The sequence below is a fragment of the Cervus canadensis genome, chromosome 3, assembly GCF_019320065.1.
Source record: "Cervus canadensis isolate Bull #8, Minnesota chromosome 3, ASM1932006v1, whole genome shotgun sequence".
NCBI classification, from domain to species: domain Eukaryota; kingdom Metazoa; phylum Chordata; class Mammalia; order Artiodactyla; family Cervidae; genus Cervus; species Cervus canadensis.
In genome coordinates, this window is record NC_057388.1 from 29805806 (window position 1) to 29833741 (window position 27936).

At 41.9% G+C, this 27936-nt stretch overlaps 1 protein-coding gene and 1 long non-coding RNA gene across 2 annotated transcripts in view; one reads left to right on the forward strand and one right to left on the reverse strand.

Annotated features, from left to right (window-relative positions):
* On the reverse strand, positions 1-20921 carry LOC122438213. Its single transcript, XR_006268483.1, has 3 exons — positions 20826-20921; positions 8322-8329; positions 1-52 (listed from the first exon to the last, which is right to left on the reverse strand). It is a non-coding gene; the product is annotated as an uncharacterized LOC122438213 (long non-coding RNA).
* MALSU1 (mitochondrial assembly of ribosomal large subunit 1) overlaps positions 14817-27936 on the forward strand; it is a 27788-nt gene continuing 14668 nt past the window's right edge. Inside the window, exons 1-2 of the mRNA XM_043462835.1 lie at positions 14817-15120; positions 16310-16488. Of these exons, the coding sequence (XP_043318770.1) occupies positions 14865-15120; positions 16310-16488 (435 nt within the window). The 5' untranslated portion in view covers positions 14817-14864. The remainder of the gene's footprint in view (positions 15121-16309; positions 16489-27936) is intronic.

Genomic DNA, 27936 nt, shown 5'->3' on the forward strand with positions numbered 1-27936 from the left:
TTTATCCATTCCTCTGTCAATGAACATCTAGGTTGCTTTGACGTCTTGGCTACTATAAATAGTGCTGCTATGAACATTGGGGTACATGTATCTTTCAAATTATGACTTTCTCTGGATATATGCCCAGGAGTGAGATAGCTGGATCACATGTAGCTCTATTTTTAGCTTTTTAGTGAACCTCCATACTGTCCTCCATAGTGGCTGTACCAATTTACATTCCCACCAACAGTGTGGAAGAGCTCCCTTTTCACTACACCCTCTCCAGCGTTCATTGTTTGCCAATTTTTTGGTGATGGGCATTCTGATCGGTGATACCTTATTGTAGTTTTGATTTGCATCTCTCTAATAATTAGTGATGTTCAGCATCTTTTCATGTGTTTTTTTGGGCCATTTGTATGTCTTTTTTGAAGAAAGGTCTGTTTAGATCTGCCCATTTTTTGATTCAGTTATTTGGTTTTTTGACACTGAGTTGCATGAGTCATTTATTTTGGAATGCCCTCAAACTTAAAGATGTTTCTGATTGGATTCATAGTGACTGTTGGTGAGTAATATCCCAAATTTACTTCCCCTCACTTACAAAGTGAGGGGACTTGACCTCTGTCACCCCAGGAGCCCCTGACTAGAGGTGACCTTAGAAGCTCCACAGCAACTGACTCCTCACAGGGTCATGGCAGAAGGCTCTGCTTGGGGAACCAAAGTCTGCTTCAGTACAGATGCTGGGTTTCCAAGCTGCCCGCTATTTTTCTTCCTCACTTTATACCATATACTGCTATTTAGCTATTCCCCACTTGGGCCTGAGCCCCAGGAAATCAGACCATGTCCTGAGGGTGCAGCTGATTCTACAGCCAGTGACATTTTGATTCTAGTCCTAGCCTCAGTCTCCTCTAAGCAACCCCATGAGGTTATGAAGAGAGCAATGGAAATGTGCTTGGCCGTACCATTTATCCCCTGAGAATGCCCTTTAAAATATCCTTAAATGATGAATGCTCTTATGAGGCCCTTTAAAGAATATGCACTTCTGAGACTTTTTTTTGAAAAACAGAAGTTCTCGCTTTTCCTCTCCAATGTGCTTCCATCAGGCTGTTATCACTTCAGATCCGGATTACTAATAACGCTCTCCAAACGGCTCTCCCAATTCTTTCCCTGTGTGTCTCTGTCTCTCTCTCCATATTCATACTGCTTGGTGCTTCCAAGGCCTGCTTTTAAAAGATGATTTTGGAATTGTTGAGCTGGTATTAAGGAGTCTTCAGTCACCACCCCATCACCTACAGGGAAAACCAGACACTCGTGTGACCTTGAAGACTGTCTACGGTGGCAGGTTGGGAGGCATATCATCTGTAAGTAATAAAGTGCCTTTCTTCAGATGAGGATTCAGTTTAACCCTTAAACCACTGCCTTGCCCTGGGATGAGCACAGAGCAGAACTGAGGTGATATCACAGCTCATACCTCAGGCCTGCATTTGGGTTGATGACCCACATACGATGGGCCTCACTGTGTCAAGATTGAAAGAGGGGCACAGTTGTGCTGCAGTCTGGCCCCCACTTTCCTTTCCACCTTCATGCTCTACTCCTTGCTGCCAGAACCCTCCCTGTTCACCATTTGGTTTATTCACTCTACCTAGAATCAAACATATCCAGCCTTGGGCCCCCACTGTCTTCTCCTCTCCTACCCAGCAAAAAGTGCTTTCTCCTCTGTTTCAACAAAATGTTCCTCGAGTACACGTGAGCTGGTCTCTCTGCTGAACTTCTTTCGCACAATTTGAATGGTTTGTTTGGAGGTGGAAGTGGGTGTCAGTTACCATGGCTGCATAACATCCCTAGCTTAGTGGTGTGAAGTCTCTATCGTGTTGACCAATCCCATGGCATAGGGGCTTAGACAAAGCACTACAAGTTCGGCTTTTTTCTCCTTCATGATGTCTGGGGCCTTGGTGGGAAGGCTAGGGGCTGGAATCATCTGGAGGCTTCCCCACTCGCATGTCTGGGCACCACCTGGGCTGCCTGGAAGGCTGAGTTCAGCTGGGACTGTGGACCAGAGCAGGTTAGTGTGGTGTCTCCATGCACACCAGACTTCTCACCAGGCGAGATTTGTATTCTGTGCGGGAATGTCCCAAGAGCAGTCATTCAAGAGAGCCAGGTAGAAATGGCATCGCCTTTTCTAACCGAGCTTCAGATGTCACATGGCGTCACTTCAGCCGTGTTTTGTTGGTGGAAACACTCACAAGCCCATCCAGATTTGAGGGGAGGGGACACAGACCTCACCTCTCAATGGGAAAAATATCGAAGAATTTGGAGTCATATTTTAAAACAGCTGCATAGCATTATGCTGTGGCAGTATATGTGCTTTTTGTGCTTGGGTGCTCAGTCGTGTCCTACCCTTTGCAACCCTTTGGACTGTAGCCCACCAGGCTCCCCTGTCCAGAGGATTTCCCAGCAAGAATACTGGAGTGGATTGCCATTTCCTTCTCTGGAGGATCTTCCCGGCCCAGGGATCAGACCTGTGTCTCCTGCAGTGGCGGGCAGATTCTTTACCACTGAGCCACCTGGAAGCCCCTGTTGCAGTCTATGCGGTTAATTAAATCCTGTCTTATTTTCCAACCTCACATATTTGTGTCTTTTTTTGCACTGCATGCTAAGTCCAGTGATGCCAAAAACTGGGTCTTAGACTCGGAGTCCTTCTTGGAGTGTCTCATCCGTCCCTTTCTAACACAGAACACCTTTTGAAAAAAATCTCACTGAAATCAATAATCATTAAGTGGCTGCTCTGAGGCAACTTGCTGGTTACCTGCTGTTTAAAATACCACAAACTCCGGGTCATTAGCTAAGGTATTTTTTTCAGCACAGAATAAGAGGCTGAAGGTCAGCCACTGTGTTAATAGCATGGTTGGGGAATTAGGGCTACACATAGACTAATTAGTCTAGTTAAAACTCCTACCACCCACACCCATGGGAGCTTCTACAGGAGCTGTCCTGTCGTCATGCAGACAGGAGACCTCAGAGAAACATGTCTCAAGAACCCCACATTTCAACTCTGTCACAACCCAAGAGACAGCTTTTTGTTTTGTTTCGGTTTTTTTTTTTTTAATTAATTTTTGTTGGAGCATAGTTGCTTTACAATGTTGTCTTTGTTTTTTGCTCTACAGCAAAGCAAATAAGCTGTACATACACATAACCCCCACTTCCCGCTTTTTTAAAATTTCCCCCATTTAGGTCACCACAGAGCACTGAGTTCCCTCTGCAGTAGAGAAGGTTCTCATTAGGTGTCTATTTTATACATAATAGTGTGTATATGTCAATCCCCATCTCCCAATTCATCCCATCCCTCCAGCCACGAGGTTCAGTCTTGTTTTTTAACTTTTATTTCATGTGGGAGAATCCCATGGACGGAGGAGCCTGACCGGCTACAGTCCATAGGGTTGCACAGAGTTGGACAAGACTAAAGTGACTTACACACACGCATAGTCAGTTTACAGTGCTGTATTTCAGGCATACAGCAAAGTGATTCAGTTATACGTATGCATCTACCTATTCTTTTTCAGATTCTTTTCTCACGTTGGTTATTACAGAATCTTGAGTGTGTAGTTCCCTGTGCTATATAGTAGGTACTTGTTGATTATCTATTTTGTATATAGTAGGATATATAAGTTAATTTCAAACTCCTAATTTATCCCTTCCCCACCCTTTCCCCTTTGGTAACCAAAAGTTTTGTTTTTGAAGACTATGAGTCTGTTTCTGTTTTGTAAATACGTTTATTTGTATCATTTGTTTTAGATTCCACATGTAAATGATATCATATGATATTTGTCTTTCTCTGTTGGACCTAATTTACTTAGTATGATAATCTCTAGGTCCATCCATGTTGCTGCAAAAGGCGTTATTTCATTCTTTTTAATGACTGAGTAACATTCCATTGTATATACGGACCGAATCTTTATACATTTCTCTGTCAGAGGGCATTTAGGTTGCTTCCCTGTCTTGGCTGTTGTAGATCCTGCCACTGTGAACATTGAGGGGCGGGTATCTTTTCTTTTTTAGAAAAAATTTCTGTTTTATACTGGACTCGAGTTGGTTTACAATGTTGTGTTAGTTTCAGATGTACAGATCTTGCTTCAAATTCTGTCAGTGTTCTGTCTGTGTTTTCCCCAGAGGAATCACTTTTGATGTGGTCGTCTGGCAGAGGGGAGCAGACCCAGTGTGAAACAAAAGCAAAGCAGAGTTCAAGCCATCCTGTCCTCGAGCAAGGGAAAAGCCTTTGTGTGGCGTCTCAGCGTGAGAAGCGGGCTTTCCAGGCAGCTGCAGGCACACGCTGTCGTGTGTTTCTCGTGGTCATTGCCTGTGTGGTGAGAGCCTGGACATTTCAGAGAGAAAGAGATGTGGAGGCAGGGGTTGCTCAGTGAAAGAGAATACAGACTTAGAATGCTTCTCAACTGGAATCCTTTCAATGTAGGATTGGCTTAAATTTATTGTCTTACAGTCAGTCCAGGCCACTGTGATTTGCCCAACATGAGCTTGTCTCATCACAGCTGTTGATACTCTTAACATCTTACCATGTGTCCCCCTGGGAGAGGTGTTTGGGTCTTACTTTGATCATAACCATATTATTTCAGAACCCTAAAGAGAGCAACAGGAATGAAAAGAAGGAAGCAAAGATTCCCACCATGGCTTCAGTCAGGAAGCCCCCCACCCCACCAGCAGAAGCCTCCTTCTTAGGAAATCATAGATATCTTATTTTGTAGAAATAAGGGCAGGGTAAATCCTCTCATTAAAACAAAGAAACAAACAACTGCTGCATCCTGGTATGATGTAGATTATGTAAGATTCTTCTTGGTTATTTAAGAAGCATCCTGTTTGCATGGCACCTCCTTACGTTTAAAAAAGAAAGTTAAAAATTGTACCCTGACTGTTATGCATTGGGTTTTGGTTTTGGACTTTGAAAGATCCTCTAAGGGTAGAAAGTGATCTAATTTCCTCAGTGTCAAGTTCATCTGCAGCATCCCTGGTTTATTATGTATATAAACTTGATATACTTAAAAAAAAAATCTTCAGACATCACAGAGGCTTGAATTTCAAAGGAATAAAGGGTTGTTTCCTAAGTGTTTGTAAAGTATTGGAAAGAAGAATGAATGAAACCTAGAGCCATGAAAACATTTGTACTCCTTAAGTTCTTCCTTTTCACAAGCAACTAAGGCAACTTTATCCTTGGAAATGGGAATTAACAGTTAGCAATGTGAAAGTTTTTCTTTCTGAAAAAAAAAACAACACAATTTGTAGAGTTGGAACAATAATAACCCAGTACCCCTGTGACTCTTCAGATGATTCCAAGACCTCTGACTAGCCCTATAACAAAGGACTTGCACAGGAGTCAGGACTCTCTGAGGGTACAGGGCCCAGGCATCTGCTTCGGAAGGCTTCAGAACAGTGGGGCTGAAATTGAGGCAGGCCAGATTGAGACGGGTTACCTGCTAGTGCCCATGTCGTGGGCGAGCTTCAGTGTCAGGTGAAAATGACCCTTTGGGGGACTAAAAAAGATAAAATCCCAATTGTTGATTCAGTTCCCAGTATAAGATGGACCCAATGCTCAAAGATATTCCTCCCATTACAACTCGACTGAAAATATTGAATAAGATATAAAAACATGTTTTTAGTGTATGAGCAAGCCAGCAGGAAAGTAAGGAGAAGCTTTCATGACCAGAATCTATCTCAAAAAAAAAAAAACCAGATCTAGAGAAAACAAGAGAAATCAAGCAGTGTAACCAGAGTTCTTTCTAGGGGTTTTGTGTGAGTGTACACACACCCTTAGGATGCCAGCTGCTGCTGCTGCTAAGTCACTTCAGTCGTGTCTGACTCTGTGCGACCCCATAGACGGCAGCCCACCAGGCTCCCCTGTCCCTGGGATTCTCCAGGCAAGAATACTGGAGTGGGTTGCCATTGCCTTCTCCAATGCGTGAAAGTGAAAAGTGAAAGTGAAGGCGCTCAGCTGTGTCTGACTCTGCGACCCCATGGACTGCAGCCTACCAGGCTCCTCTGTCCATGGGATTTTCCAGGCAAGAGTACTGGAATGGGGTGCCATTGCCTTCTCTGCTAGGATGCCGGAGCTTGGGTTTAAAGACTTGCTCTTTGGGTTAAAGATAAACACATGAAGACCAGGCAGAAGGGAAGGACAACCCTCCTCCACCCCCTTCTTGCATAAAGTCAGAATTCTGGAATGATATCCTCGCTGGGTGAAATAGACAAATATGCACCTCATTGATGTAGAGTGGAAATGTTTGACTGAGCCGGCTCAGGACTCTGGTGGTGCGGGTGGAAGTGAGGAATGAAATGAACAGTCCCCTCTGAGAGTTCCGAACCACAAGCCTGTACTCATGTGGTTTTAGAATTGGTATTCACACTGAAGAAATTCATAGTTAAACATTTCGTTTAAAGTGGCCCTTGGTGAGTAATGAATGGCTCCATATACCTGGCAGAAGCAGTACAAACTTTCTCTTCAGGAACTCTAAGCTTTAGAGAATTTCAACAGATAAAATCTCAAGATATATGGGATCATAATTAAAAAACAGAACAATAACTCACTAGACATATGTGCAAATAATCCTTCATGAATGAGTCTGCAGACATGATAAAAAGAGTCAGGCTGGCAACCACTGAATATATTGGAATGGTCAGATACAAAACATAAGTTTCATATGCTTCATACATTTAATGCTATAGACAAGGAAATTGAAAGTGTGTTGAGGGAATGACAGACAATCAACATTGGCTTAAATGGACTTCTTTCTATTAATAAAAAGCTTCTAGAATTGAGAACCATACTTACAGTTAGAAACAGTGAGCAGAGTTTCTGTTACTGTGATTTTGTTTTAAAAGTAGAAAGTTTCAGATGCATACAAAAGGAGAGAGAAACCACTCTCAAGACATAATGTAGCTTCAACAATTACTCAACCTTAGTTTTTTGTTGGTTTGTTTGCTTTCAAGACAGAAGTTTTCCCTGGCCTCAGCCACCCAGTCTGATGCTACTAATGCTCCCATGGCAGCCTGTATTTTATACCCTTTATAGCACTTATCAGTGGGATGGTAATCGCCTGGCTTCTGCTCTTATTGTTGTTTATTTATCTCCCAGACCAGAAAGGAAACCCCTTCAGGCCAAGGATCCTGTTTGCAGTATCTGGAATAGTGCCTGAAACAGAGTAGATACTGAAAAGTATGTTTGTGAAAATAAGTGAACCTGATAGAGCCATGCAAATGCTATAAATGTTATTGGTCCCTGAAAGGCTGTGCAGTTGGTGTTGTCACCTTGGTCTTGACAGCAGCAGCTGCATGAGGAACAAATAACACAACCAAGAGAGCCACAAGGAAACGCAGAAGCCCCAGAAGCCACTCACACAATGACTGGCATCCCAGGGGACTAAGGAATCCCCTCTGTATTTTAAGAAGCCTGAATGGAGCACTCCTAAACTCACTGGTTACACTTCTCTGAATTTTTCTTGTGGCATAAATTTGGGAAGCCACCAAGGAGATAAGAGGATTGATCTGTTGCAACAGTGGAAATGAATGTGTATTATCACTGCTGCTCTTTAGATGTGGTCCAAAGGTGGTTGTTATTGCTGTTTAGTCATTAAATCATGTCCCACTCTTTGTTATCTCATGGACTGTAGCACGCCAGGCTTCCCTGTCCCTCACTGTCTCCCAGAGATTGCTCAAATTCATGTCCATTGATTCGGTGATGCCATCTCATTCTCTGCCATCCTCTTCTCCTCTGTCCCTCAATCTTTCCCAGCTTCAGGATCTTTTCCAATGAGTTGGCTCTTTGCATCATGTGGCAAAGTATTGGAACTTCAGCATCAGTCCTTCCAATGAATATTCAGGGTTGATTTCCTTTAGGATTGACTGGTTTGATCTCCTTGCAGTCCAACAGACTCTCAAGAGTCTCCTCCAGCACCACCGTTAGAACGCATCAGTTCTTTGGTGCTCAGCCTTCTTTCTGGTCTAACTCTCACATCCATGCATGACTACAGGAAAAACCATAGCTTTGACTATATGGACCTTTGTCAGTTTTGCTGTTTTAAAGATGAGGTCTCAGGTTCAAAGAGGTGTCCCCTCAGCTCCTCTGACGAGTGCCCCTCTGGGCACCCTTCCGCCAAGGTGACTTGGAGTGAGATTGCAAGCCCTCGAAGGCGAGGATCCAGTCAGAGGAGGGGGCCACTGCTGAGGAGTCTGAGCTTGCTTGCTCTGAGCCAGTCCCTGGGAGGTCAGCCGTCAGTGGTCAAATACATCTACTCTTCTGAATTATTCAAGTCTTGGAATAATAATTACAAAAGGGAGGCAACTCATAAAACTGGGATAAAAAAAAAAAAAAGAAAATCTGAGCCAAATCTGTACTGGATTGTCAAGGCATCTGATCAGAAAAGAAATCAGAGGCTCATCAGAAATCAGGTTTGGGCTGAAAGAAAACAACTCAGGGTCTTTTTGTGAAGGGGCAGGGGTGGGGGTGGGGGTCTGATTTCTTGGGGGGTCAGGAGGGCCACAGAGCCTCTGAGTGAACATATAGTGCTACAGGTGGAGTTTCATGGGGCTGTGGTTGTCGTTAGTCAGTCACTCAAAAGGGTTGTGTAAACAAGGGGGAAACATGTCCTGTTACTAATACTGTTTCAGATTCCCTTAAGAGTGTCACCATCTAATGACCAGCAGGGCTGAGCAGCACACTCAGGGGCCTTGCTCGTTAGACTGCGCAGTTGAGGTAAATGTAGAGAGTTGTCTCTGAAACACCTTTATCTGAAGTGTTGCTTCGGCCTCAGGAGGGATAGCAAAACCACTTCTCAGTGTGAACCGACCCACGTGCGTCGAGTTTTTAGGCACGAGTGGGATGTTCCATTCTCATGAAAATGATTCCAAAATAGCAGTTTCTCATTATCTGTGATTTATCATTTTCTGTGATGTTAGACCCAGCTTGTTGGCAACAAGTCCTTAAAGTTAATTAATGAAAGCAATTTTTACAGGTCTTCTTTCCTACCTGGTAAAGACTCAGGGGAAAGACTGTTACCCATCAGAGAGGTTCTCAGAGATGCGAAATGTCCCTGTTTGAGAACAGAGACATCTGCTGTTGGGTGTGGACTTTAAGTCCTTGGTTGCTTTTTAAAGACAGAATCAGAAGGGGAGGATGGTTTGATAATCTCTCTCTTTGGGGTGCTGAGAATGGAGGGCTGAAGCTGCTTCCTGAGGGCATCAGGAATTATAAATTAACCAGTGTCCATGACTACATGGAATTTGAAGTTTGTGGATCTTAATACACCCTTGGTGTGTTAACTGAGGAGCCTCCTGTTCGTTCTGTTAGCAGCAAAGTCAAGAGGTTCCTGAACTTGTTTCCTGGAGCATTGTGGGAAGGTAGGAAGGTGGGAAGCTCAGCTAGCTTCAGGGATTGGGGAGGGATCAGGGGTGCTGGTTTGGGAGATGAAACCAGAGGTACCTCAAGACCCTGCATCAGAGAGAACAGAGAGGAAGAAAAAGAGCAGGCTGAACTAGAGAAAGGCTGAGCAGGTTTCCCCGATGGACCCACATTTGACTCCGGGACGCATAATGCTGCAATTAGTACATCATTGTTTAATAAATGAATGGATGAATTCATACAATTTGGGGACTAGGAAGTTTATCGAGTCCGGTCTTTGCTTACTCCATGCATGAATTTACTATGCTTCTGTGTTTCCTAATGGCTGGACCTTTTGGTTGCAAAGGATATATCACAATTCAATATAATTTTATTTTATTATCAAAAAAAATTTTATTTTAAAAAGTTGCTTTGTTCATAGCAGCTTTTTGTCATGCATGTGTTCAATGACTAATACTTAAATAGCCACAATTTTTTATTATTCATTGTAGTGAAATAGGTGGGGACCACTTCTCTGCAGCTCAGCTACCCTTCCCAACCTCACAGGCAGCTCATTCCACAACTGGGCAGTAACTGGGCAGTAACTGGGCAGTTGCAGCTGTCGGTCAATATTCCTGCCTCATTTTAAGTTTCACCTATTTCCTCAGATTTCCATTGTCGTACTGTTTCTGCTTTCGGGAGAGCTTGCAGAGGGAAGGGCTAGTATTAAAGTTACCTCTTTCATAAATCAAATTAATTCTGGATGTGCTACGTTTGTGTATTTCTATTTAAAAGTTACTTTGTCCTCCTTTTTGTAGTCTCCTGATTGGAAGAGGGAAAATCCATTTAAGCAGAAGTTCGGTGACAGGGACTCATTGTTTTATAAACCTAGAGGTCGGCACTTCTGTCTTTCTTCACCCCACCTCCCCGCAGAGTGTGGAGTCTGTTTTGCCTGCTGCTCAGATGTTTGCTGTTCATTTGCCAGTCATGTCCTCCGTGCTGCAAGGACACGGGTGCAACCTGGAGTGGGTATTGAGGTTTGCAATGGGATGAACGGTTGGCGTCCCAGGAACCATGGAGCCTGTGCTTTAAGAGCATCACAGAGTCCCGCCTGCCAGGGGCCTTTCAAGGAGGAGGCTCCTTTGTGGGAAGAAACTCCTCCACCATTTTTCCAATGAGCCTGTTTGTTGGGCCAGAGTGCAGGCTCACATTCCCACCCCTTGGCTTAGGCAGGTCTTTTCCCTCAGATTTCAGAACTGTCGCTCACTCCAGAGCTGGGCCTCTGAGCAGCCACATTGTTCCCTCGGTTTCCTGGGTGCTGGCAGGCAACAAGGCTATCTTTCCTCCCACAGCCGACAGGAATTGACAGGGACTTGGAGGCTACCAGCCCTACACGTACTCACCTTCACAATGAAGAGTATGCTTTCTTCTTAATGTGCAGCTTGCATACAGTGGGTCACCCACCCATGCAGTGATTCACTCTCTTCTCAAGGACGCTCACCAAGGTTTCAGCCAAGCCATTCCAGTGCCAGGCGCAGGGCGTGGGTAGGGAGGGGAAAGGTGAATAGTCCCTGCCCCTCAGGAGCTTCCAGACAGGAGAGAGGATGAGTAGAGTAAATGTCCTCCATATCATATGGGGCTTCCCAGGTGGTGCAATGGTAAAGAATCTGCCTACGAATGCAGGAGATGCAAGAGACATGGGTTCAGTCCCTGGGTTGGGAAGATCGCCTGGATTAGGAAATGGCAACCCACTCTAGTATTCTTGTCTGGGAAATCCCATGGACAGACGAGCCTGGCATGCCGTGGTTCATGGGGTCACAAAAGAGTAGGACTCAACTGAGCAACTGAGTGTGTGCATGCACACACACACACACACACACACACACATACACACACTCACACTCACACATCCATATCATATATTTGTATTTGAAAGTCCAAAATGTTGTGGGATCACGTCAGCAGTTTTATCGGTGCTGGAAAAAGCACTGAGAGGAAGTGATAAATAAAAGGCTCAAGGAGATTAATTGACTTCAGTCTTACACTGCTAGTAAACAGAAGAGCTGGAAATCTAAGTCTTTTCCAATGGGTTATCATCCAATCAAACATGGTAAATGTTAAAGACATTTATGAACAAAGGGATGAAGGGTTGTGGAAGGACCATCTGAGAGAGTCAGGGGAGATATCTTAATGTTTAAAGTAGGTTTTACAGAGGGGGTCTGAGTTTGCCATGTGCAAAGGTGGAAGAAGTGCATTCTTGAAACACGGAATGGAATAGTGCTTGCAAAGCTCGGCGTGGAAAGGTTATGGCGTGTTTGGAAAACAGCAAAGACCAGATGAGGCTAAAATAATTTTAGTTGGCAGGATATAGGATGGAAAGAGTAGAGATGGATTAGAGACAGGAGACCCAGGTAGGAGTCTGTCCCAGTAATGAGCCAAAAGTTATTGAGATCTCAGACTAAGGAAGGAACAATGAGAATGAAGACAAGAAGCTGGATTCAAAAAATATTTTGAAAGTAGCATAAACAGGATTTGACAAGGGAATAGTTGTTGCAGAAAGATCCTGCAGTGAATGCAGTCCAGAGTTTAGGAGATTTGGGTGTGTGTGTGTTGATGATCCCATTAAATGAGATGGCAAACATAGGTGGTAAAACAGTTTTGGGATGTGAAAAAATAGTGGAACATGGAACTGATGGCAAATTCTGGGAGAAGCACCAAATTCATGCCTGCGGGTAAATGGAAGTGAAGAAGATGAGACTTAACTTTATCTGTAACACTTTATTATTTTTAAAAAATAACTTGAAGCAATGTGAATATTAGTGGTGGTACACACAGGTGCTTATTATTAGTTTCTGTGGTTTTTAATTTTTTAAAAGGAATGCCTGGAGTTCTTTAAAAGAAAGTAAGTAAGGTATCGAGCGTTTGGAGGAGCTACTGTGTACTTGGCACTGTTCCAGGTACTTGAGCTATAATATTTGCTCCCTTCCTCTACTGGCCTCTTCCTTTCAGAAGTTAGCACGCTGGAGTTCAGAATCAGCTTCTGGTTCCAGCTTGGCCCCAGGCAAATCAATTTTCCTCCTTGGGTTTCTTTCAGCTCTCACATCCTACAATTCAATATGAACTGCACCTCGTATTCCTTATTCTCACTGAGGTGAGCCCCAGGGTGCAGTCCATTGGTATAAAATAAGTCCACTGGGGAGTGTAACTAGGGGCTGACCTAAGCACGTGTTCCAAATGGTCCTTTCTACCTCTGCCTCCCACCCAACCCCATCTGAGGACAGCAGAGTTTCCTCATGGGATTTCCAATTTGCGAGGGAATCTTGATAATTTCTTTGGTAATGGGCTATGTCCTAATTCCAATCTCATCAACAGAAGCAACTTTTGTACATTCAACTTTAGACGCCATGGAGAGAACAGTTACTAAACAAAAATTTCTGCCTTCATACTGTTTACATTTTGGTGAATGGAGACATCAAGAAAAAATAATAACAATAAAAAGAGGACACAGCATGTCACTACAGTGCAAGGCAACGCAAGGTGAGTAGTAAAATGCTAGTGCTCTGACTCCTACAAAACCTAATTCCTGATCCCTAAATTCTTCTTTTTAAACTGCTAGAATCTAGATGATTTATTTTTAAATTTTATTTATTTATTTTTTTAAATATTTATTCATTGCTGTGCAGGCTTTCTCCAGTTATGGCCAGAAGGGGCTACTCTCTGGTTGCGGTGCATAGGCTTCTCATTGCAGTGGCTTCCCTTGTTGCATAGCAGGGGCTCCAGGGCACGCACACTCTAGCAGTAGGCACATGGGCTCAGTAGTTGCGATTCCCAGGCTCTAGAGCACAGGCTCAGTAGTTGTTGCACACAAGCCCAGTTATTCCAAGGCACGTGGGATCAGGGATCAAACCCTTGTCTCTGGCGTTGGTGGGCAAACTCTTTACCACTGAGCCACCAGGGAATTCCCTAGAATCTAGATATTTTATTGAAAAGGAAAAATTATTTCTAAGTAAAAATTCATAGAAGTAGAATTGTTTGAAGAAAGAACAGATGCATTTTGAGATTTCTGAGAAAGGAGCAGTGACATTTTACACCCTTTCACAATGTATCAGAATGCCAATCCCCTCTTGCTACTGCCACATGTTATTGATTGGTGCCAATTTTATTGACTGGAAAAGGGATCTCTTTGTTGCTTTTATTCACATTTCTTTGATTGCTAGTGATGTTGAAACAGTATATCCAGTAGTGAGACAGAGCCTGAAGTGAGGGAGAAAGAGAAAGGCTTCTTTTTTTAAGGTTTACATTCTGATTAATGTTATTAAAATGTGTAAAAATAATTTCTGATAAAATTCTCCACTTTTAAACTAACCTGTCTGTTCCACAACACCTTTTCTATTTAATTATCTCTCTATTTTGACAAATTTCAGATTTCTAGATGGATCTGGAGGCAAAAGGCATAAAGTGAGGCCTAAGAGATTGGGAACCTTAGGATTACATTGAATCAACTAGTACATTTCCTTTTCTTTCCCTCCTCTTCTCCCAAATGTTAGATTATGAATTAGATACATATATATTGTGATAATTCTACTCTACTTTTATAGTAAAGTCAAAAACTCCTACTAAATTTTTAAATACTTTTGTATTGTTGCTTTAGTGGTAATAAAACACAAAGAAACCACCACTGGACAATGCAGGTTAATGGGAAACTGTTTCTCTTCATGTGTTTCAGCAGCTTGTATACAGCAAACATTTTTTAAATGTAGAAAGAGTGAATTAAGAAGAAAGCAAATGAATGTTTACTTGAAACATCTGAATGCTAGCCTGGGGAAAAAATAATTCATAACCAAGTAGGAAAATCTTAACTGGTTTAAGTTTATTTTATGTCGTTTTTTAACTTGAAAGGTTAGAAGTTTGATTCATTAGAGACTCAATTAGTAAAATATTAATTTAGAAAAGATATAATGATTTTCATATTGTCCAATATTATGTATGTTTAAGTGCCAATGTCGTTTGTCAAAAGCAAATCCAGGTGTTTGGTGGAAGACTGCTATTGAACATCAGTTACTATGGCTTAGTTAGTAATTAGAATAATTACCTATGGTGAGAAAAATCACTCAAAATATTATCAAAGAAAAACCTACTCTGATGGATATGCATTACTTCAGATATTTATCGATGTGTTATACCTAAACGTAAAATTAGCTCTCAAGCTTGCGATCTTATATGTTTAGAAACAGAATCATTATAGCAAAAGTGTAGTGTAAATTACAAAGTCACTTAAAAAAATAATTAATATTTGCCTAATACCTAAATTCTTCCGGGTCACTGTTAGGTTACCATCCTCTTCCCCTGCATAGTTTTCATACTCCGCCCACGGCCCACCTTCTGGCCACGCCCACGCTCCTGACGTCAATTTTCCGTGCCGAGCCGCATTGACCTAGCCAATCGAAAGCCGCACACCTGCACGAGCCCCATTAAGCCCCGCCCTGTGAGTCGACGCAAAGCTATTACGATGGGGCCCGGCAGCTTTGTGGCGCTGCGGCTCGGGGCGCAGATGTGCTGCAGGGCCGTTTTTCCCCGCGCTTCTCCCGCGGCTGGTGCCGGGGGTCGGCTTCGGCTGCTGGCCGTGGGAACGCCTACGGCGAGGGCAACACTCAGCAGGGCCTGCCTGGCCCCGGACCGAGCGCGCGGCCTGCACGGCGGGCCAGGCCTGGAGGAGCAGGCGGAGGGGACAGCCGGCGAGGGACTCCCGGAGTCTGGCACCGCAGGTACGGTGATGGAGAGGGGAGACGGGTCCTGCTGAGTTCTCTCTGTATTTTTCTCGGGGTCACAAAACTTCTACAAAGCAGAACCGGAAGGGCCTGCAAAGGTTGTTGGCACCAGCTTTGCATTTCACAGTGAGACCAAGAGATGAACTGAATCAGTCTCCGAAACCCCAGGCGTCCGTCTGAACAGCCACGCCGGACTCTCGGCATTACACCCTCAGCGTCCTCATCTCCCTTCACTGTCTTCCTAGGGTCCCGAGAAATGGACTTGTCAAGAGTGTTGGGGCGTGAGAATTCTGAGGAGGAGCTGGGCTGGGGTCTAAAGGGTGCAGTAAGAAGCGCTAATAGGAGATATGGTCAATTTAAGGGCCTCTGATTTGTGTACGTTTTTAGACGCTTGAGAGATGGTAAACAGATCACACCTGTGAAAGTATGAGAGAGAGAGGTTAACATCTAGCGCCTTGGAAGTCAGCTTTAAAGCTTAAGAGAACCGTAAGTCCAGAAGCTATAATACATCACGGTGACAATCCGAGTATCTAAATCTCCAGAGAGGGGGGAAAAAAGATTTTCACAGATAACAGTTGTTACATAACCCAAATGGTATTGTAAGAAAAACTTGAGAGTTCAGGATGAGAACTGCTGTTAACTTCTTGCCCTCGGTTTGGTAGATCTGGGGCCACACATACTTGGCTACGTCTGAGTTTCTCAGATGAAGGCTGTGGGCCGGGTGCTACCCAAGAGCCCCTCCAGTTCCCAGTGCTAGTTCTCTGACCCTTTCTGGCTGGAATTCAGTTTAATATGTCCCAGGGTGTTACCACGTCCCCAAATTGTGCTTCTGTTTTCCTCTCTTTGTGTAGCAGTTCTCTGCTTGAGCAGTGTTACTTGTTTCCTCAAGTACTGGAACAGAAGCGGTTATTGCTGGTGTATGGTACTACTTGCATTTGCTAATAGGAAAGGATGTGGTGGGTCTCTGTGACCTGAGCACATTCCCAGAAAAGTCGAGCAGTGCTATATGAAGCCAGAGCCCGCGTTCAACTTCCAGGAGGCATGGGCCCTGTTGTTTTACAAAACATTTCAGATCTGAGCACTCTCCCAGAGGAGCAGTTTCGCTGTCAGCGGCCTGCATTTCTGAGTGCACAGCATGTCTGTCTTCACTTAGCCACCTGACACAACCAAATATTTTGCGTTTCAGATCACGCTGGTCCCAAGTTTGACATCGATATGCTGGTTTCACTTCTGAGGCAAGAAAATGCAAGAGACATTTGTGTCATCAAAGTTCCTCCAGAAATGAAATATACAGATTACTTTGTGATTGGTAGTGGCACTTCCACTCGACACTTACATGCCATGGCCTACTACATTGTGAAAATGGTAGGATGCTTTCTTTTTCTTTGAAATCTTTAACTTAATGGAATACTGTCAACGCGTCAGACTGAAGAGCAGCACTTGAAAACTAAACCCATCACAGAGATTATATGAGAAACCCAGAATTGGCACAAGTGTTTTATGTTCTTTGATGGTCAAAAAGTTATAAGGACCAATATCTAGCCTTAGTGGGTCATGCTATTTCATATTCTTGTCTCTGTGTCAAGTAACGTGAGGCAGACTAGAATACAGTATTACTGAGGGATTTCTGGAGCAAAACTGTCCAGTTACCCAGTAGCCCTATGTGACTATGTAATTATAAATTAAAACTAAAAATTCAGTTCTTCAGCTGTACTAGCCACATTTCAGGTGCTTGGTGGCCACATGTGGCTTATTTGTACTGAACAGTGCAAGTATAAAACATTTCTACAGTTTCAGAAAGTTCTGTTGGATAGTGCTGGCCTAGAGTTTAATTTAAATGAAAAGATTTAGTCCTTGTCTTCTGAATTCACAAGTCTAGTTGAGGAAAGAAAAGGTAGTTCATTTTCCAACTAGACTGAACAGGAATCAGAATGAGGAAGAAAATATACTTGGACGCTGATTCTGATACCACTCCAGAGGGAAACATACTTCTTTCACCCTGTTGAAAATTAGTCATGGAGGGGACAGTCAAGACCAAAAGAGTACCTGGGATTGCCTTAGAGAAGAGTGGCAAAATAAGGAGACTGAGAACAAAACCCTGGTGCAACAGGGTAGAACAAAGGAAAATTCTTAAAAATGGGGTAGTTGGAGAGACAAAGAGAACTAGGAGGTCATGGAGGGAAAAGGACCTTAGGGTCTCTGTCGGATATAGTAGTAGAATAGAGTAAGTAAGACTTAGAAGTGATCATTGAACTTGGAGCTGTAAAAAGAATGAGAGATTTTTCAGAGAAAGTTTCTGTGGAAGAGCAAGGGAGGGGAATAGAAATGAGTTTTATAGAAATTTTAGGTGAGAAGGGAGAAAAGGGCCAAGTCAAGAAAGTTTTGTTGTTCTTGTTTATGGTATATAACATGAAACTTAACATTTTAGTCATTTTTAGGTGTGCAGTTAAGTGGCATTAGTTACATTCACATTGTTGTAGGAAGGTTACCTCTATCCATGTCCAGAACATTTTTCATCTTGCAGAAAACTCTGGACGCGTTAAACCAGAACTCCCCATTCTTCCTTCCCCTAGCCTCTGGCAGCACCATTCTGCTTTCCATCTCTGAACTTGACTACACTAATAAGTACCTCCTTTGATGGAATCATACTTTTATTCGCCCTTTTGACTTACTTCACGTAGCATAATACTTTTCAAGGTTTTTCTGTGTTGTCGAATGTGTTAGAATTTTCTTCTTTTTAAGCCTGGATATTTATTTTAATGTATGTGTATACCATATTGTATCTTATCCACCCAAATGGTGGGCATTTGGGTTGCTTCTACCTTCTGACTATTGTGAATATGCTGCTGTAAACATGAGTTCATGTTCCTGCTTTTAATTTCAGAAGTGAAATTGCCAGATCATGGTGATGCTATGTTTAATTTTATGAGGAACTATCATATTCTTTAACATAGTAGCTATACCACTTTATGTTTCCACCAGCAGTTCACAGGTGTTCAGATTTCTCACCACTTGTTATTTTCCGGTTTGTTGATAAATGAGTCTGAAAGTGTGAAAGTGTTAGTTGCTCAGTCGTGTCCAGCTCTTTTTGACCCCGTGGATTGTGGCCCGCCAGGCTCCTCTTTCCATGGGATTCTCCAGGTAAGAATCCTGGAATGGGTTGCCCTTACTTTCTCCAAGGGATCTTCCCTACCCAGGGATCGAACCTGGGTCTCTCGCATTGCAGGCAGATTCTTTACTGTTTGAGACAGTCTAAGGATCATGAAGTAGTACTCCTGATTTTGATTTGCTTTTCCCTGATAATTAGGTTGAGCATCTTTTCACATGGTTATGAGCCCATTTGCAGCACTTGAATACGGTCCTTTGTCCATGTTTTAATTGATTTGTGTGTGTGAAGTTGCGGGAGTTCTCTGCATATTCTGGATATAAACCCTATGTCATGTATGTGATTTGCAAATATTTTCTCCCACTCTGTAGGTCGCTTTGTTACTCTGATAGTGTCTTTTGATGCACAGAAGTTTTTAAATTTTTCTATCCTTGCCTTTGGTCTCATATCCAAGAAATAAATGCCAACTCCAGTGTCGTGAGGCTTTCCCCACCATATTTTCTTTGTTTTGGCTGTGTTGCCTTGCAGGTGGGATCTTAGTCCCCTGACCAGGGATCGAACTCACACCGCTTACGGAGGAAGCTTTGAGTCTTAACCACTGGACTGCCAGGGAAGTCCCTCCACTGTTTTCTTCTCAGGGTTGTATAGTTTTAGGTTTCATGTTGAAATCTTTGGTACATTTTGAATTCGTTTTAGTAGACAGTGTAAGATCTTGCATGTGGGTATCTAGTTTTCCCAACACTGTTTGTTGAAAGGACTGTTGAGTGGACTTGGCACCTTTGTTGAAAAAAACATTTGAACATATGGACTCTTTATTGAATTGGCCTGTAAGTCTGTCTTGATCACTGTTTTGATTACTGTAGCTGTGTAATAAGTTTTTTTTTTTTAAGTTTTTAAATTAGGAAGCTTGAGATCTTCAACTGTGCTCTTGCCTTTTAAAATTGTTTGTGGCTATTTGGGGTCCCTTTAGATTACATATGCATTTTAGGATACATATTTCTGTTTCTACAAAAGAAAAAAAGTTGTGGGATTTATAGGGATTGATTGAATTGAATCTGTAGATGGTCTTCACAATATTGTGTTCCAGTTCATGGGTACAGGGTGTCTATTTGTTGGTGTCATCTTTGCGGCATTGTGTAGTTTTCAGTGTACAAGTCTTGCTCCTTTGGTTATGTTTATTTCTAAGTATTTTATCCTTTTTTATTCTGTTGGAAACGGGATTGTTTTCTTCATTTCCCTTTCAGGTTGCTTATTAAGTATACAGAAGCACAACTGATTTGGGGATGTTGATCTCATATCCTGCAACTTTGCTGAATCCATTTTTTCTAACAGGTTTTTTTGGGTGCAGTCTTTACGGTTTTATGGTATAAGATCATGTCATCTGCAAACTGAGATAGTTTTATTTCTTCCTCTCCAGTTTGGTTACTTTTTTCTTTTCCCTTGCTCTAATTGCCATGGCTAGAACTTCCAGTCCTGTGTTGAATAGAAAGTGGCAGAAGTGGGCGTTCTTGTCTTGTTCCTGATCTGAGAGGTAAAACTTTCATTTTTTGTCATTGAGTTTGATGATAGCTAATAGCTGTGGGCTTTTCATATGTGGCCTTTATTATCTTGAGGAGATTTTTTTTTTTTTAATCTTCGTTGAGTTTTTCTCATGAAGGGGTACTGAGTTTTGTTAAATGGTTTTTCTGCATGTATTTGAGATGATTGTATGGTTTTTGTTCTTCATTTTGTTAATATGGTTTATTACATTGATTGACTTTCACGTGGAAACGTCCTTTCCAGAGATAAATCCCATGTGATCTTGGTGTATTATTCTTTTAATGTGGTGGTGAATTTGGTTTGCTAGTATATTGATCTGCAGTTTTTTTCTTCCACCAGGTAAGCCCCACATATACATATATCCACTCTTTTCTAGGTCATTACAGAGTCTTGTGTAGAGTTCCTGTGCTATAAGTAGGTTGTTGCTGGTTATTTTATAGTACTGTCTGTATGTCAGTCCCATTCGCCTAATTTATCCCTCTCCCCGTCCCCTTAAAGATAATTTCATTTTTCTTTAATTGGGGTGTAATTGCTTTACAATGCTGTGTTGCTTTCTGCTGTACAGCTAAGTGGCTCAGTTATAGGAACACAGCCCATCACCTCCCTCTGAACCTCCGTCCACCCCCTAGGTCACCACAGAGCGCTGAGATGAGCTCCCTGCTCAGGTGGGGCCTTCCCGCAGGTTCCCACTAGCTAGCTGTTTTACCCATGGTAGTGTACACGTGTCAATCCCCATCTGCCAGCTCGCCCCACCCCTGCTTCCCCCTCCCCATCCACCGTGTGCGCGCACCTCTCTCCTCCACACCTCCGTCTCTGTTCCTGCCGGCAGATGGGCTCACCTGCATTCCACGTGTGTGCCTTAATACACGGTACTTCTTCCTCTCTCTGACCTCCTGCACTCTGTACCGTAGACTCTAGGTCCGTCCCCATCACGAGTGGTGACCCGGCCTCGCCCCTCTCTGTGACTGAGTGACATCCCGTCGTGTGTATGTACCACATCTCAGTCTGTTCATCTGTCGCTGAACATCCAGGCTTCTGGGTCCTGGCTGTTGTAAACAGTGCTGCAGTGAACACTGGGGTGCGTGAGTCTTTTGAGTTATGGTTTTACCAGGTTATGTGCCCAGTAGTGGAATTGCTGGGTCACACGGTAGTTCTGGTTTCAGTTTTTCAAGGAATTTCCATACTGTTCTCCAGAGTAGCTGTGTCAACTTAAATTCCCACCAACAGTGCAAGAAGGTACCCTTTTCTCCACACCCTCTTAGACATTTAATGCTTGTAGATTTTTTGATGATGGCCATTCAGAAGTGTGAGGTGATGCCTCATTGTAAGTTTGACTTGCGTTTCTCTAATAATGAGTGATGTTGAGCATCTCTTCGTGTGTTTGTTGGCCATCTGTATGTTTTCTTTGGAGAAATGTCTGGTTAGGTCTTCTGCCATTTTTTGATTGGGTTGTTTGTTTTTTTTTTCATATTGAACTGCATGAGCTACTTGTTTACTTGGGAGATTAACCCTTTGTCACTTGTGTCCTTTGCAAATATTTTCTCCCATTCCGAAGGTTCTCTTTCTGTCTTGTTTATGGTTTCCTTTGCTGTGCAAAAGCTTTTAAGTTTAATTAGTCCCATGTGTCTTCTGTTTTTCTTTTCATTTTCATTAATCTAGAAGATGGATCAAAAAAGATCTTGGCTATAATTTATTTAAAGTAGTGTTCTGCATAGGTTTTCTTTTCTTTTCTTTTTTTTCAGTTGGAGTATAATTGCTTTATTGTGTTGTGTTAGTTTCTGCTATCCAAAAAAGAGACTCAGCTCTACGTGTGACTGTATCTCCTTCCTCTTGAGCCTCCATGCCACCCCTCTAGGTCACCACAGAGCACGGAGCTAAGTTCCCTGTGCTCTCAGCAACTTCCCAGTAGCTATCGGCTTTACATGGGGTAATGAATATATTTCAGTGCTACTCTCTCAGTTCATCTCACTGTGATGAATTGTGTCCCCATCCCCCACTGTGTTCACAAGTCTTTTCTCTATATCCGTGTCTGTATTCCTGCCCTGCAAATAGGTTCATTGGTGCCATATTTCTGGATTCTAATTAGGATATTTATTTTTCTCTCTCTGACTTACTCACTCTGTATGAGAGGCTCTAGATACAGTTCAACTGACTCAGTTCCTTCCTTTTTATGGCTCAGTAATATTCCATTGTATGTATGTACCACCTCTTCCTATTCCATTCATCCGTTGTTGGACATCTAGATTGCTTCCATGACTGTCGTAAATAGTACAGCGTTGAACATTGGGGTGCATATGTGTTTTTTTTTTAATTTTGGTTTTCTCAGGTTATATGCCCAGTAAGGGATTCCCAGGGCAAATAGTAGTTCTGTTTTTAGATTTTTTCATCATTAATGATCTTCTGTTTATTTTTTAATGGGCGTGGTGGTGGTGGTGGTTTAGTCACTAAGTTGTGTCCGACTCTTGCGACCCCATGGACTGTAGCCCACCAGGCTCCTCTGTTCATCGGATTTTCCAGGCAAGAATACTGGAGTGGATTGCCATTTCCTTTTCCAGGGGATCTTCCCGACCGAAGAATTGAACCCAGGTCTCTGGCATTGCAGGCAAATTCTTTACCAACTGAGCTATGAGGGTATAATTGCTTTAAAATGATGTGTTAATTTCTTCTGTCCAACAGTGAATCACCTGTATATACATATATCCCGTCTGTTTGGGCCTCCCGCCCACTCCAGCCCCCTCCATCCTACCCCTCTCCATCCCTCTGGGTAATCACAAAGCAGTGAACTGAACTCCCAGTGCTATGAGCAACTGCCCACTAGCTAGCTGTTTTACACATGGCAGTGTATTTATGCAATTCTACCCTCCCAATTGGTCTTACTCTCCCTGTCCCATGTGTCCATACCTCCATTCTCTACTTCTGCAACTCTATTCATGACCTGCATATAAGTTCAACTGTATCATTTTTCTAGATTCCATGTATATGCGTTAATATATGAGACTCGTTTTTCTCTTTCTGAGTTCACTCTGTATGAAAGGTTGTTGCTGAACCATGAAAGACGCTGGATTTCTTGGCCTCTGGAGGAGAATTCTATCCGGGGCCAGTGATGAGGCTTGATCACTCAGAGTTTTTGTGTAATAAAGTTTTATTAAAGTATAAAAGAGATAGAGAAAGCTTCTGACATAGACATCAGAAGGGGGCAGAAAGAGTGCCCCCCTGCTAGTCTTTAGCTGGATATTATACAGCTACTAGCAAGCTTTTAATTATAGAAAGGAGATGTCTCAAACTCAGAGTGGCACCAGGCCACTCACCCATAACATGCATTTTGAGATAACATTGGCACCAGATAAGTCATCCCAGGTCATAAAATGATTGACATGAATCTTGAAGAAAGGCAGGTTTCCAAGTAAATACTTAGTTTTATTAACATAGATTAGGAGAACAATGTATGAGTAAAACATACAGGTTTAAGTCCATGCTGAGTCTTAGGTGGAATTGACTTGAAGACAGTGTCTAGGGTAAATATGTAGTTCATTAACACAGCTTAAACATTTCCATAAGAAAAATGCTTTGGTTAGCTCAAGGTTTGAGAAAAATTAAGTTCAGGTGGAACCAGGTGTTGTCATGGCAACACAGAATTTTAAAAGAAAACTCTTTAAATTTGAATAGAGAAGGGGAAAAAGTATAACACGAGTAGTTTGTTTCCTCCTGCTGCTTAACAGAGAGAAAAAATGCCTGACACTTACAGCCTATTTCTTCCATTTGGAGACCCCTGGCCTTCCTGCCTGTTACCCTCTAAGAGTCAAGGACCATCCACAGCACAACAAATGACCCAGTTTCTTTCCATTTTATGGCTGAATAATACTACAATGTATGTATGTATCACATCTTCTTAATCCATTCATCTGTTGCCGGACATCTAGGTTACTTCCATATCCTGGCTTTTGTAACTAGTGCTGCGGTGAACATTGGGCACCATGTGTCTTTTTTAAAAACAGTTTTATTTATTTATTTATTTTTGGTTCAACTGGGTCCTTTTTGCTGCGTGAGCTTTTCTCTAGTTGTCGTGACTCTCTAGTTGGGGTGCATGGGCTTCTCAGTGCCTTGGCTCTAGGGCCTGTGGGCTTCGAGCCTCAGTGGTTGCAGCATGTGATGTGGGCCCAGCAGTTGTGGTTCCCGGGCCCCAGAGCACAGGCTCAATTGTTCGGTGCACAGGCTTAGTCACGATGCAGTACCTGAGATCCTTCCAGACCAGGGATGGAACCCATGTCTCCCGCAGTGTCAGGCAGATTCTTTACCACTGAGCCACCAGGGAAGCCTCATGTGTCTTTTAGTTTTTTCCCCCATGATTAATGATCTTTTCTTTTTTAATTGGAATATAATTGCTTTACATTTTATGTAAGTTTCTGCTCACCAACAAAGTGAATCACTTGTGTATATACATATATTCTCTCCCCTTCGGCCTCCCTCACACTACCATTTCCCTCATCCCACCACGCCGCTAGGCCATCACAAAGCACTGAGCTGAACTCCCCGTGCCTTCTGTCAGCGACCCTCTAGCCACCTGTTTTTCCTATGGCAGTGTGTATGTGGCAGTGCTAGTCTTCCTGCGCGTCCCACCCTCCCCATCCCCTGTGTCCACATGTTTGGGTGCTACTTCTGTGACTCTGTTCCTGCCTGCATATAGGTTCATCTGTACCATTATCTGTACAAATATTAATAAACACTTTTGTTATTTTGTTTCTGACTTCACTCTGTATGACAGACTCAGGGTCTGTCCATGCCGCTACAGATGACCTAATTATCTTCCTTTTTATGGCTGAGTAATATTCCCTTGTGTATATATACATACCACATCTTTATCCATTCATCTGTGGATGGGCATTTAGGTTGCTTCCATGTCCTGGCTATGGTGAATACTGTTGCAGTGAACATTGTGATGTGTGTGTCTTCTTGAATTATGGTTTTCTCTGAGTATATACCCAGTAGTGGGGTCACTGGGTTATGTGATAGTTCTATTTTTAGTTTTGTTTCATGAATAATGGTCTTTTTTTAATATTTATTTTTAATTGGAGTAAAATTGGTTTACACTGTTATGTAGTTTCTTTTGTACAACAGTATGAATAAGTTATAAGTATACATATATCCCTTCCCTCCCACCCCCCGCCCCAGCTGTATGGGTCATCACAGAGCATCGAGCTGAATTTCCTGTGCTACACCGCAGCTTCCCACTACTTAGGTATTTTATTTATTTATTTTTTTTAATATTGTGAACCATGACTCATTATACATTTTATTCAAAGCTTAATTAATAAATATTTCTTCTTGCTAAGACAGCTTTTATTGTCACTGGGTGCTACTGATTTTTGAGAAATAGAGCCGCTCCACACTGAATCCACTGGTCTTGGTTGCCCCCACACGGAATGTTGATATTGATCACCACACGATCCCTTTCAGCACTTGTGTAAACAGGCAAAGATATGCACTCATCAGGGTAATACGGACCATATGCAGCCTGTGGAATCCAGCCCATAAAGCAAGGGAGAACTGACGATACACTAGGAGAATCATGCTCATTTTCAGAAAGTCGATTTCCATCAAAACTGCATCCTTCCAGCAGTAAGCCACTGATGTGCCTCAACTACTGTAGATGTTAATAGCTCAGTTGTGCCAGACTCTTTGCGACCCCATGGACTGCAACCCACCAGGCTCCTCTGTCCATGGGATTTTCCAGGCAAGAATGCTGGAGTGGGTTGCCATTTCCTTCTCCATACTTCCCTATTTTATACATAGTGATGTTTATGTGGCAACACTACTCTACCGATTTGTTTCACACTCCCCATCCCTTGGGTTCACGTGTCCACTCTCTACTTCTGCTTCTTTATTTCTGCCCTGCAGAAAGGATCATCTGTACCATTGCTCTGCATGTTGTATCCGTATGTTAGTATGTGGTATTTGTTTTTCTGACTGGTCCATCTGCATCACTACAAATGACCCAATATTGTTCCTTTCTATGGCAGAATAATACTCCATTGTGTACATATATGTATACACACACACACACACACACACACACACACCCCACATCTTTTTTGGGGATGATTATCTATTTTTAAATGAAATAAAGATGAATATTCTTAATGGTAAAAGGTACTATTCACAAAGAAGATAGACATCATAAACCATTAGACACCCAATAACAAAGAAACAAAAATACATAAAGCAAAAATCAGAAGAAAATAGAAGGGAAAAGAAAAAATATATAGTCATAGTGAGATGTATTAACATTTCTCTGAGAGTATTTTATCAAGTGCAGGAAAAATAAGAATAAAGGCATTTTGAATGATGTCATTAATAATTTAAAATATAATAGATTTCTATTTATATGAATTTGTATTAATCTTACATCCTACACAAATATATTTAAAATTTTGTATCTAATACATTGTTATTAGATGTCCATAGGACATTTAGAAAAACTGGCAAAAAGAAAAACAGTACTAAATTTCAAAGAGTAGAATTCTTTTTTTCTTGTGATTCAGTTAAACATATATTATTTTTGAAATTATTTTCCATTTCAGGTGATTACACGATATTGATTATAGTTCTGTGTGCTGTATAGTGAACCTTTGTTACTTTTTGGATATCTTTTTTTTTTTTTAATTAGAAATTTAGCATTCTATACTAAGTCAAACAAGTGGAATCAAAATGTAGATTTTGATTTGATAAATTTTTTAGTTAGGCAAAACTTGTAAGTTTTCTAAAATATATATAGTTATACATATTATCTATATATATGTATACAAGGGCTTTTCTTCTATGCTTGATAAAGCCTTGAGAAAGAACATCCAAATAAAAGAGATGGAGAAGGTGGAAAACAAACTAAATGAAATGGGATCAGTGAAAATGAAATAGAAAAAATGAAATAAATTGGATAAAAGATCCTCATATAGTCCAGTTGTTTTTAAACATGGCTGCTCATTAGAAACGTATGGAACTCTGACCAAAATACAGCAATACCTGGGTATTTGTATTTTTCAAAAAATTCCAAGATAATTTTGATGTGCATTTGGATTTTAAAAAGTGATTATAAGGTTTTCTACTAAATGGTTGTTTTGGTGATATAGAATTCTGTTATTTTTCTGTTGATCAATCATGATACACTGAAGTGAGTAATAGTTACATAATCACAATATTGAAAGATGTTTATCAGTTTTCACAACCAATAGCCAGACAAAAAGTAAAAGGTAATTGCAAACCATAATGGGAGTATGATTAACCTAACAGTATAGAATAATTACATACACTTTGGGGGGGTCAGGTGGAGTGGTGTGGTGAGTGGAAGTGCATTATGCACATGCTTCCATCTGCTCAGTCTCTGTCGTTGGTTGGTGCATTTAATCCATTTACATTTAGGGTAATTATCGATATGTATGATCCTATTACTGTTTTCTTAATTGTTCTGGGTTTATTTTCTGTAGGTACGTCTTTTCCTTCTCTTGTTTTCTGCCCAGAGAAGTGGTGCTGAATTCCCTTTACTTTTGCTTGTCTGGAAAGCTTTGGATTTCTCCATCAAATCTGATTGAGTGTCTTGCTGGATAGAGTATTCTTGATTGAGATTCTTCCCTTTCCTCACTTTCAGTATATCCTGCCATTCCCTTCTGGCTTGTAGAATTTCTATTGAGAAATCAGCTGATAGACTGATGGGAGTTCCATTGTATGTGTTGTCTTTCCCTCGTTGCTTTTATTTTTTTTTTTATTTTTTATTTTTTTTCCCCTCGTTGCTTTTAATATTTTATCTCTGTCTTTAATTTTTGTCAGTTTGATCACTGTGTGTCTTGGTGCGTTCCTCCTTGGGTTTATCCTGCCTGGGACTCTCTGTGCTTCCTGGGCTTGGTTGACTATCTCCTTTCCCGTGTTTGGGAAATTTCAGCTATTACCTCTTCAAATATTTTCTCAGGTCCTTTCTCTTCCTTCTGGGACTCCTATAATGCTAATGTTGGTGTGTTTAATGTTATCCCAGAGGTCTCTTAGCTTGTTTTCATTTCTTTTCATTCTTTTTTCATATTCTCTTCTGTGGCAGTGATTTCTGCATTCTATCCTCCAGGTCATTTATCTGTTCTTCTGCCTCAGTTATTCTGTTAGTGATTCCTTCTAGTGTATTATTCATC